This window comes from Silurus aristotelis, assembly GCF_946808225.1.
Source record: "Silurus aristotelis genome assembly, chromosome: 4".
Classification (NCBI taxonomy): Eukaryota; Metazoa; Chordata; class Actinopteri; order Siluriformes; family Siluridae; genus Silurus; species Silurus aristotelis.
The window spans coordinates 23,977,153-23,989,866 of NC_139577.1; the positions used below are offsets into that span (position 1 = coordinate 23,977,153).

The 12,714-nt window shown below is 35.8% G+C and overlaps 1 protein-coding gene across 14 annotated transcripts in view; it reads left to right on the forward strand.

Moving 5' to 3' along the window:
- blnk (B cell linker) overlaps positions 1 to 12,714 on the forward strand; it is a 45,885-nt gene that overhangs the window by 16,144 nt on the left and 17,027 nt on the right. For 5 of the 14 annotated variants that reach the window (XM_083538415.1, XM_083538417.1, XM_083538409.1 and 2 more), the window contains 3 exons: positions 5,607 to 5,672; positions 6,108 to 6,164; positions 12,630 to 12,676. In XM_083538415.1, coding sequence (XP_083394541.1) covers positions 5,607 to 5,672; positions 6,108 to 6,164; positions 12,630 to 12,676 — 170 coding nt within the window. Of the gene's footprint in view, positions 1 to 4,277; positions 4,434 to 5,606; positions 5,673 to 6,107; positions 6,165 to 12,629; positions 12,677 to 12,714 lie in introns of those variants that run through there. The other 9 variants (XM_083538420.1, XM_083538421.1, XM_083538422.1 and 6 more) reach the window with 3 other exon arrangements.

Below are 12,714 nucleotides of genomic sequence, written 5' to 3' on the forward strand. Positions count from 1 at the left end.
GAATTTCGCATAGCGTTTGCTCTTTGTTCTAACTTGCTGTCCAAAATGAAATTGCAGACATGGTAACACACATAGACAGAATAGCACAGTTGCAAAGCTACCAATGTACACAGAATGATGTCTTTTGGCAGACTGACTTATGAAGGTCTATGCTCCCTGGGACTGTGCATGCAGCCTTGTTTTGCCATCTGTTGGAGTGTTACAAAACTAGTGCTGAAACTTTTTGAAACCAACTTGAATCATGCAAAAATCATGGTTTCAACTTCACATTTATGTTAAACAGTTATGCACAATCACAGACAATAAATCTGTTCACAAAGCATTACTAAATGGCAACAGAAAGCAAAGCTTTCTTTTAGTTTCTGAAGTCTATAACAGGGTTCATTGGAGTTATGGTGTTTATGCTCAGAATGATTTGAAGATACACATTATATTAAAAAGGGAAGTTAACATTAAATGTTTCCATGGTAAGGCTATAAATGTCATGTTATGCAGACAGGAAATGTGGCACAATTCTACTGTAGGTTGTGCAATGACTCAAAGTTGACATATTCAGTGTTGGGTAAAATTGCATGAATATTCCAAAAGTGCTTTTTTGTCATAGCACCACCAGCTGGCGACAGAATGTGTATATGACTTACAGAGGGGAGATAATTATTTGATCCCCTGCTGATTTTGTAAATATACCCCCTACAAAGAAATGAACAGTCTAGAATTTTATGGTAGATTTATTTTAACAGAGAGAGAGATGGACGAAAAGATTATAAATTCATTTAATTTGATTCTGACTCCCACAGACCCAAATTAGTCCTAATATCTAATAACTAATATCAACTCATTATGGGTATAAAAGACAGTCACAGAATCAACATCTTCCATTTAAACCTCTCTACCACAATGGGAAAGACCAAAGAACATCAGGAACAAGATTGTAGACCTGCACAAGGCTGGAATGTGCTACAAGACCATCAGCAAGAAGCTTGGTGAGAAAAGAGACCACTGTTGGCGATAATTCAAAAATGGAAGAAATACAAGATACGTCAATCGCCCTCGCTCTGGCGCTTCATGCAAAATCTCACCTCATGGGGTAAGGATGATTCTGAGAAAGGTGAGTGATCAGCACAGAATTACATGGAAGTTTGTTCTCAAGGCAGCTGGGACCACAGCTATTGGTATCACACCAAGATCTTTGCTCAAGAATGCACATGAACACCTGAATGATTCAGAGAAGGCTTGGGAGAAAGTGATGTGGTCAGATGAGACCAAAATTGAGCTCTTTTGGCATCAACTCAACTCGCAGAATATGACCCCAAGAAAACCACCCAAACTGTCAAACATGGAGCAGGAAACATCCTGCTTAGTATCTGTTTCTCTGCTAAGGGCACAGAAAGTCCACCACATGAACAGGGCCATGCACTGTAGAATCTTGGATGATCACCTAGGCAAGAAACGAAAGAGATGGTGGTTGACTTCAGGAGAACACAGAGCGGCCATTCTCCACTGAACATCGATGGATCCTCTGTGGAGATCTTCATAAGCACCAATATCCTTGGTGTTCATCTGGCGGATAACCTCACCTGGTCACTCAACACCAGCTCCATCACCAAGAAAGCCCAGCAGCGTCTCTACTTCCTGAGAAGGTTGAGGAAAGCTCATCTCCCTCCCCCAATCCTGACCACGTTCTACAGAGGGACCATTGAGAGCATCCTGAGCAGCTGCATCACTGCCTGAACTGCAACTTCTCAGATCGCAAGACCTTACAGAGGATATTGAGGACAGCTGAGAAGATCATCAGAGTCTCTCTCCCCTCTTTCATGGACATTTACACCACACGCTGCATCCACAAAGCCAACGGCATTGTGGACGACCCCATACACCCCTCACCCACACTCTTCACCCTCCTGCCATCAGGAAAGAGGTTCCGAAGCATTCGGGCTGCCACATCCAGACTGTGGAACAGTTTCTTCCTTCAAGCCATCAGGCTCCTCAATACAGAACTGAACTGAACTTTCTCACACACACACACACACACACACAAAAAAAAAACCTGCGTGACTGATCTGTACAATCTCAGCAACACACTCGTACTCACTTCTCACATCCATGTCTTCAGTACCACTTACATTACATCACTTCATTACCATAAACTGTTTTCATGCCGTTTTTGCACATCTTTTCTGGATTGCTCTTTTGCACATTTTGTTTCTTAAAATGTTCACTTTACATCTCTTACACACCGCAGTGTTTACTGGCGGCACTATTTTGTGTTTTGTGTATTTGTCTTGTGTTGTCTTTGCACTGTTTGCACCAGGTTGCACACAATGCACTTTGTGTCGAGGACACTTACTAGTCCTTAGCCCTGTGTTTTCTGTGATTGATGTATGTAGCACCAGGGTTCAGGAGGAACATTGTTTCATTTCACTGTGTACTGCGTTAGCTATATATGGTTGAAATGACAATTAAAGCTTCTTGACTTGACTTGACTTGATAACAATCTGATGGTCTTCTAGCCCATTCCAGCCTTGTGCAGGTCTACAATCTTGTCTCTGACTTCTTCCTTTGACAGCTCTTTGGTCTTTCCCATGGTGGTGGAGAGGTTTGAATGAAAGAGTTTGATTCTGTGATGGGTGTCTTTTATACAAACAATGAGTTGATATTAGGACTACTTTCTTAAAGGGACAGGACTAATTTGGGTCTGTGGGAGACAGAATTCTTTCTGCTTGGTCTGGGATCAAATACTTATTTCACTGGTTCAAATTAATGTATAACTTTTGTTTAATGTTTTTTTTATTCTCTCTCTCTTGGTTAAAATAAACCTATCATAAAAATTCTATATTGTAAATTTTTTTTTTTTGTAAGGGGTAAATGTACAAAATCAGCAGAGGATCAAATAATTTTCACCCACTGTTACAGAGGTTACATAGATTTAAGATAGCCATGATGCAGTGTTGATCTACTGATGACCAACATTGTAATGGGGTGAACATTTTAAACCTTTTCGATTATAATAATTGATCATAAATATTATTTACTTTTATATTATTGACAATAACGTGTGACATATTTAATCTCATTGTTATCCTCATCAAAAATTATATTTAAATCTTTTAAAACTGCAGAATCCTAAACCCTTTCCTTCTTTATTTTAAAAGTTTCTCAATACTAAATCCGTCTTTTTATTTCTAATTTTATATTTAAAATATCCCAGATTTTCAGTGTAGTCTTAGACCTTTAGGTGTTATATTTAGGGAAGTGGCATAATAACATTCAACTCTGCTTAATAAAACACTGTTACACCCTAGGTGCTTGGGCCCAGCAATTGCTCCTTGCTATAATGAATATAACACATGAATGTTTATGTAGTGGATTTATTTAATGTCATTCCACATATTCTAGCATTATAAACAAAAAAGCTAAAAAATAATAACTATTGATATAATTAAATTTTTAGCTGCACTTAGAAGCAAGGCTGTCCTTCAGATTTTGTAATTCATTTTCTGAAAGATTTTATGTGAAGGTAAAATGAGGGTATGTTGTGGTTCTTGTTCTGAAAAAAACATGCATTCTTTACCTCAAAAAAAAAAAATGATGTAGCAACTGTTTACTGCTGTAGCCCCTGTAACCACAGGGCCTAACCTCTTTTACAGACTTTCAACAACAACTGAAACAATATGTTGATCTTTATTAAATTAACAATTACAACCGTTTACATGATTGATGATGTAAGAAAACTAAAACACTTTGGGGTGTGCTGGGAAAGAAAAATATTTGAGTTGTAGTAGGAGTTAATTCCAGTCTGTACTGGGTTGCATTAAACCATCCTGATTTCTTAATTAACCCTAGCTTTGTGCACAGAACAGATATGTATTTTTAAATTTAACTATAATTGATAATTGAACACCTTTACTTTTTTTCTTGATTTACAGCTATTTGAGAGATCTAGTACTTACCAAATCCACTTTCTTTGCTACACCAGAAATGAAATGGCAAATAAAGTTAAATATGGAAGTTAAATATGGTGTCAATTGTACAGAGCTTATTGTCTTCTAAACAGCTGAGTTATCTATAGATAGATAGTAGAATGATAAGGTGTGTGTGTGTGTGTGTGTGTGTGTGTGTGTGTGTGTGTGTGTGTGTGTGTGTGTGTGTGTATGTATGTATGTGTGTATGTATATACATATATATACATACACGCATATGTATGTATGTATGTATGTATGTATGTATATATATATATATATTTTTTTTTTTTTTTTTAAATAAGCTAAGACTAAAGAGAAGAAAGAAAACCCCACTACAGTAGCCAGATGTCCAACCCTTGGCTTTCTGCCAAGTTCACACATAGAGCTAGTTTAGAGCGCACACATCCTCATTCTCTCACTCAGCATGGAGAAACTGAGCAAGATCACTGTTCCGGCCAGTGAGAAACTTCGGTAAGAAATGTGTTGTTGTTGTTGTTGTTGTTTTTTTATTGGTTTTTGGTGTTATCCTTGTTTCTCATTTTCATGTGTTCACTGTTAGTTTAATAATAAAAAACATTCTTTATTTAGGTTGAGCTTAAAGTTTAAACTAAATCTCTGGATTCCCGCAACCTAGGTGTAGGCGTCACTTGTAACTTGTTTGAAATGTATTTTCTGATATTACAAAAATGGATCAAGTAACAGAAAGAATTTATAACAATTTAATCAGCTTTAACCATTGTAAATGATTCAGAGCTTAGAGCTGCTTTTTGGTGTATAAATAAATGTAGCTCTGATGAAAGGATTTAAAAGGTTTCAAGTAGCAGTAACTCCACACTTAAGGTTGGAGAGCTGAAGAGAGCTGAAGTGTTGGCCGTGTGTTGTGTGGTTTTGATCTTGGTAAAAGATTTCAGTTGAGAAACGTGGTGTCAAAACAAAAAATCTCTTTTATTAAGAATATGTGCTTAACCACAGTTATGCTATTCTTTTGAAATACCATTTTAAGAAATGGTATTTCAAGGAAATGTTTTTTTTTTTTTTTTATTACTTTATGCACCAGTCAGTGGGTTCGTGTGAGTGTGCAGGATAAGAGATAGCAGACTAAGCAAAACTATAATCTCATTAATTATACGTCTGAATTCGCCCACAGTCTCATCTCCACTACCACTCCCACAGAATGCACACCCTAAACACTTAAACGAATAAACTGGTGCTCACAAATGGCAATGCTTTCAGACCACCATGTGTCAATATGCTGTGTAAAACTTGTAAGTGAGGGGTTCTGGAAAGCAGAAGTATATGAAATGCATAATCCTTTTATTCTACCTTTTGAGTGTCCATTACAAACTGATAAGAAATTATGTTGTTAACATTTTAGTTTAACCCAAAATACAACCCTGACATGACTCCCCAAAATTACTAACTAAAACATTGATTTAAACAGTTTATACTCTGTAGATATACTCTTTTTTTTTCCAAATAATGAAATGAAATATTTGTTATATATTACTGCATGATTGTTGCTCCACATGACCCCCACGGGCTACAGATTTTTCTTACACTTTAGTGCAGACATCTTTGCTTTGGCCATGTGTTAGATATGCAAACGATGACTCTGTTTAATCGCACTGTTCATTTGTATTCCAGGCAAATCCAGAAGATAGTTCAGGACATCAAAAAGAATGATGACAGCATTTTCAATCGATTAAAACGGTAAATCTTCAACTGCTCTGCAGCATACATAACTACAACAACATTTTTCTTTTATATTTTACAACATAATATACAGCCGTTTAAAATATCCATGTCTGCACTACAAACCTGTAATACACGCTGTGTATGAGGAAAGAAAACAGTGTGGAACCATTTCTTGATCAATAAAAGTAACAGAAAATCAAATTTATTCGATAAAAAAACAGCTCTAAAACTTTGAGGGAAACATCTGCAGGGAGATCTGTATCAGTTCCTCTATCACTCAACAGGAACCATGGTTGAGTGAACAGAAAAAAATAAACCATTCAGTTGTAATGTATTAGTATGGGGGCTTTTTTCTTAGAAAAAAAATTAAAATAAGAAGGAATAAGAACAAATAAAATAATAATGTGATGTGGTGGTGGGGTTTTTTGGGGGTGGGTGATTTTCTTTCAGGTTCCAAACTGAGCAGACAGCCAACATTCTTAAAACTGGCAGAAATACAATAGACAGGTATGGAAAAGTTTGTGTTCATTCACATTCAGCTGAAAAACTGACTGATATTCAATGTACTGTTTGGCTGTTTTGCTACAATCTGACCGTTTAACCTAATTGACGAGGTTAAATTTATAAAGATAAATTTATAGGTTAAATGTTAATGCATCAGCAACTGTTTCATTATAAAAAGGTTGATTTTCTTTGTTTTGCTAGTTGCTATTTTTATTCAGGTTTCAGTAACGCATAGTCTTCTCGTGGAATCTTTTGTACACTGTGGCACCTCTAATTTCAGAAATTTAGAGGTGCAATTTTTTGTGTGCCTCCAACTTTGTAGTGGCAGTTTGGGAAAGAACCACATATGCTATATCTGGAAAAGTCAGATGTTCAAATACTTTTTTCCATAGGATGTATTCTTCCAAAACACTGTGTTGTTTTTTTATTTGACCAGTTTAACAAACGGCAAGCTTAATCCAGCTCTGTCTAATGATATTTCAAATTTTAATAGGCTATGTAATTTCCTCATGCCTTAAATCTCGTTTTTTTTTTTTAGTCATTCCATAGCTAGAAGAAATATTGGAACTGGCATACTTTTAACAGTTCAAGTTGTAATCAGATATTGACCATCAAAATTGCAACAACACTTCTGTTCCATTACATCATCAAAACAAAAAAAAAGTCCATGTACAGACAAAAATAGAAAATGTTTATACAGCTTAAATTAAATTTAGCCAACAAAAAAGATGACTCAATTCATCAGTGATTATTTCAACACTGATGTGTGTATAGTGATGTTCGGTCAAGTGGAAAAAAAGGATTAGGCTCATCTTTAAATGCTGATGAAATAGAGACTGATGTGGATTTTTTTCTTCTCTTGTTGAGAAAAACAAAAAATCCTAGAAAAAAAAAGAAATCTCGTTCAAATCCTAGAAATTTTTTATTGAATCAATAACTGTTACTAATATTTAATTATTGTGAGTATGTACACATTGGGGCTCTGAAAATTAACGTGTTAATAACGCGTTAACGCAAAATAATTTTAACGGCACTAATTTTATTAACGCATGATTAATCCGTTTGACCAATTTGATAAAAAAAATATAAATAAATAAATAAATAAAATATATATATATATATATATATATATATATATATATATATATATATATATATATATATATATATATATATATATATATAAAATAAATATATAAATAAATATAAACGAGGCAAAATGAAAACCTGCAACGCAACACACATTTATTCACAACGTCCTTTTTTTACTCATATATAAAAAAATAAAATTTAACTCCAGTGAAAAATCATTTTTAATCGCTAAGCATTTGTGTTACTGATACGCCAAGTTTTAAATAAAGCACCAAAATCTGCATTGACCCATCCGGCAAAAAAAAAATTTTAAGTTCTGTTTGGTGATGATTTATGTAAATTAAAATACCATAATTACTTTAAAATATTTTCAAGTACTGTATATTTTGTATTAATGCTCTATGTTGAGTATGGTTTCATTCATAACAAACATACATTTGCATAAAGTGTCCATATTTGACCCTGCCCATTAATATAGATATTAAAGGGTCAAAATCAGAATACATACACACACATGCTGGGTACAGTATGAAAGTTGGAGCTTTGAGGAGAGTGTTAATGATCACTTAAAATGCTGCTGCATTGCTTTCACTTGCACTACTATTAACCAAACAGCATGTTTTGTAGTGTATGCTAACCATTAAACAGAAAAACCTCAGCAACATAGGAGATATGCATGACACAAGGTGGTATCTTTTGTCAGATTTTCATCTTACAAAAAGCTGTACCAATTTCATTAATGGCACTTAGGAATGTTGATTTATGTCCTTAATTGTGTTTTAAAATGTAGATCCACTTAATGTCTATATTTTCTGAAGGCATATTTGCGTTATATTTGTGTAATATTTTATTCCAAGTAATGTGTATATATTTTTTTAAATGTACATGTAGTAGAAATTGTCCAAATGGCATCACGTGAAGGGTTTTGCCAGACTGCCACATGCTTTACTAATCACATGTCCTTGTAGGTTTTGTTGGTCTGATTGGAGAAGTGGTGAACTGAGGACTATAGAGGGGGTGGACAACTTCTTTATTTTTTTTTTCATGTGAAAGGATGATGTATTTTATAAAAGAAATAGAATATTCACTAATAACTAATCAAAACACTGTTGATTAGCTATATATATATATATATATATATATATATATATATATATATATATATATATATATATATATATATATATATATATATAAGATAATAATACTTTTAAGAAATGCCATATCTGCTGATGCAAGAAATTAAGACATTCAGTCATATTTTTTATGTGAATGTCATAAGCTAGGTATTTATACTTGGCTACCTGTTGCTTTGTTATGTGCTATAATGGAAAATGAAGACTGTTAAGGGGAAAAAACCAAACATGTACAAACCAAACATGCTCTATTTAAATATATTTATTCAAGGGAATATTTACATGTGGCATTGAGGTTGTGTCTTTGTCAAAAGAAACCAGACTGTGTTTATTAGTGCAGAGGGATTTTATGTGACATAGAATCAATCAATGTCGATGTATTTCATAATGTTAATGTCTTTAAGGAAAACTCCACCTGGAAATGCATTACATATGTTACAGATTCCACCGAGCACAAAAAGAAATAACTCAGAATTGGCTTTTGTTCTAAACATTTACATATACACATACAAATTGAGAGATCACTAGCCCAGCCAGGAAAGGAGATGTCACATGGCCTCAAAATAGTTGTTTAAAAGTGGGGGTTGTTTCTTTTTGTGGGTAAGCAATTGATTAAATATTAATATTGCAGGACAAATAAAGACCACCTTCATTAACATGCTGCAGGAGAAGCTTACTGCATCCTGTAACTGCTTTGTCAGAGTTGCAGTGGTTTCAGATGAGCTAATAATTTCCTTATTTTCAGGGAAATTGAACCAACTAAATTTATTAAACATCACAGACAGGTACAAGCAAGCAGTAAGAAAAAATGAAGGAAAAGAGTTATAATAATAATTTAAAGCAAATTACCACTAAAAACATTTCAATCTATAGTTAAGACCAATAATCAACTTGACTGCTGTAGCTGAAGTACAGGACTGTCAGAGCCATTATTATTAGACCATGTTGGAATTACTGCCATTTCAACCTCTGAGTCAGACCACCTGTCTGGTTCTGAGCGCTCAGTTTAAAAGCCCCTGCATCTCTTATGGTATATGGGTTTGTTAGAAATGGGTGGCGTTCTAATCTTGGAAGGCGGTGATAATGCTGCAAAGTATATACTGGTTTTAGCGCAACATATGCTTCCATCTAGATCACTTATTTTTAACGAAATGCTTTGCATATTTCAGCAAGACAATGCTTACTCTAATACTACATGTCTTACAACAGTATGGCTTTGTAGTACAAGAGCCCGTGTGCTAAACTGGCCTGCCTGCAGTCCAGATCTTTCACCAATTAAAAAAAAAATGGACAGCTTTCAATTGGTCCATATACTCAGGACTGTTGAGCAGGTAGAAACCTGTATCAGACACAAATCAGATAACACAAATGTATAGAGACTGATGTTAAAAGAAGAGGGAAGGTACACAGTGTCCCAAATGAATTTCTTTTTTTTTTTCCCAAGTCAAGAGGCTTTTATTGTCATTTCTACTATGCACTGTGGTACACAGTAATAACGAGACAACATTCTTCCAGAACCCTGGTGCTACACTAAACAACATAGAGCCACAACACACAATGTAAATCTATATAAAATAAAGCTACGTTAAATGCATCGAGTGCAACCTACTGCAAACAGTGTGTAGAGTGGTTCAATGTGGCATAGCCTTTTAAGGAGTAGGCAGTGTTTCGGTTGTTAGGGTTTAGGGCTAGGATTCGAGATATAGACGGAAGTAGACAGGAAGAGAGAAACAAGAAGGAAAAAATAAAAACGCATTCTGTTACACAAATTGTTTTGGTGTTGTGTCCGTCCTTATCACAATCTACACAGTGCAGACGACAAACAGTACAGACAGACAGACAGACAAACAGGCAGACAGACAGACAGACAGACAGATAACTGTACAGACAGACAACACAACACAGTGTGTCTCTACTGTTGTCTGTTTTTCATCTGCACTGTGTAGATTGTGTTAAGGACGGACACAACACAGTGTGGGACAATACACATAACACGAGATAGCGCTGACCAGTAAACCTACTGTATACTCTAAATATACAGTACTGTGCAAAGAGGACTATAAAGACTAAAACCAGGAGTATATGTGATTAAACACAATGCAGTGCAAAAACAGCAGTAGCAGCAGTTGAGAGGTGCAAAAAAACAGCATGTAAACGGTATAATATGGTTAAGTATAAATAATAAATAAATGGTGGTGGAAAGGATTGAGATGAGTAATGAGTGTGTGTTAAATTCAGGTTGTACAGTTTAGTAACACACAGTTGAGTGTGTGTGTGTGTGTGTGTGTGTGTGTGTGTGTGTGTGTGTGTGTGTGTGTGTGTGAGAGTTCCAGTTTGGCTCTGTGTATTGAGGAGCCTGATGGCTTGCGGGTAAAAGCTGTTACACACTCTGGATGTGGCGCCCGAATGCTTCGGAACCTCTTTCCTGATGGCAGGAGGGTGAAGAGTGTGTGTGAGGGGTGTATGGGGTCGTCCACAATGCTGTTGGCTTTGTGGATGCAGCGTGTGGAGTGAATGTCCATGATGGAGGGGAGAGAGAGACTCCGATGATCTTCACAGCTGTCCTCAATATCCTCTGTAGGGTCTTGCGATCTGAGAAGGTGCAGTTCCCAAACCAGGCAGTGATGCAGCTGCTCAGGATGCTCTTAATGGTCCATTTATAGAACATGGTCAGGATAGGGGTGAGAGGAGCTTTCCTTAGCCTTCTCAGGAATTAGAGATGCTGCTGGGCTTTCTTGGTGATTGAGCTGGTGTTGAGTGACCAGGTGAGGTTATCCGCCAGATGAACACCAAGAAATTTGGTGCTCTTGATGATCTACACTGAGGATCCATTGGGGATCAGTGGAGAATGGCCGCTCTGTGCCTTTCTGAAGTCCACAACCATCTCTTTGGTTTTGTCAATGGAGGATTATGGAGATGGCATCGTACATGGAACGGTTTGGACGATACGCAAACTGCATGAGGTCCAGTAAGGGTGGAAGCTGGGTCTTGATGTGCCTCATGACGAGCCTCTTAAAGCGCTATATCATTGAGGCAGGAGACAGTAGACTTCTTTGGCACAGGGACGATCTCCCAAACCTTTGATAGATGTTACAGGTTGCAGTCATCAAATTCAAAATGATCTTATTTTATCCTTAAAAACATTTACTGTTCTTATTTACAGTTTACATTGTTTCCAACTTTTTCTGAGTTGTATTTGAGCAGAATGAAACCAGCCAAAAACATAATGTTTTAATTAAAGAAAATATATGTTTTATGAAAGTTGAGGTGCCACAACGTATGCAAAATGTATCTTATAAGTAGTCTTTGTGTCAACACAAAAAAAAAACAACCAGCTAAATCAATAGTCAGCCTCTAAACTATGCAACTGTGTGGCTTGGCAAGTTCAAAAATAACCTGGCCCCCATGCAAAAAGCATGAATTTGCAAACACGTGTGTACTCAGTCTTTTGCAGCTGATGCAGTAATAGACATACTATAAATGTAAATAGGTCAAGTGGTATGAAGGATCAGATCAATGGGTAGGGTTTGGGAATTGAGATTAATATACATTAAAACAATATACATATGTTGTCTCCCTTTTTTTTGTATTTTTATAACTATTATCATTTTGTATCCTACAAAAGAGTGGGCTATTTTATTGAGTGCACTTTGGAATGTACCGCCACAATGACCAGCAATATGATGAGAACAGATATTAACTGGAGATAGGTAGCTAATTTTCAGCAAAGTTTGTGTTAAAAATGGTCACAGCATCACATTAGAAGCTCTGCATCGTAAAACTATCAGTTGTGTTTTAGCATGCTCATGCTAAGAGTTAGCTGTTCAATAAATGTGGCAAGAAGCTATCTCGTAAAATGTATGATGAAAAATTATGGTTTATTGGTCCATGCAACAGTAATTTGGCTTTTGCCTGTTTAAAGTCAATAATCCACAAACTCATGTAATGACTACTAACCTAGATGCCACTGTTTCTTAATACATTTCCCACATTTCATTGTGAATGACTTGGCACATGCTCAACAAATTGATTATTGGTATTGAAAGACCAGAAAACCCAAAAGCCACAAAATCATTCTGAAGCTAAATAGATTTTCTTCTCTTTCAAAGCACAATATATTTTCTTGGCTAATATTTATACAACGTCTGAAAAACTGTTTTAATTAATCTGTGACTTAAAAGTTGATGCATGAAGAGACATGACACTTCATTGTGTTCTGCATTGCTGTTTTCTGTTTCAGACTAACAAACAACAAACCTCCAAAAGTACCTGCAAGAGACTACCCAGGTAAGTTAATGAACTTGGAGTATATTGAACATGCTTCA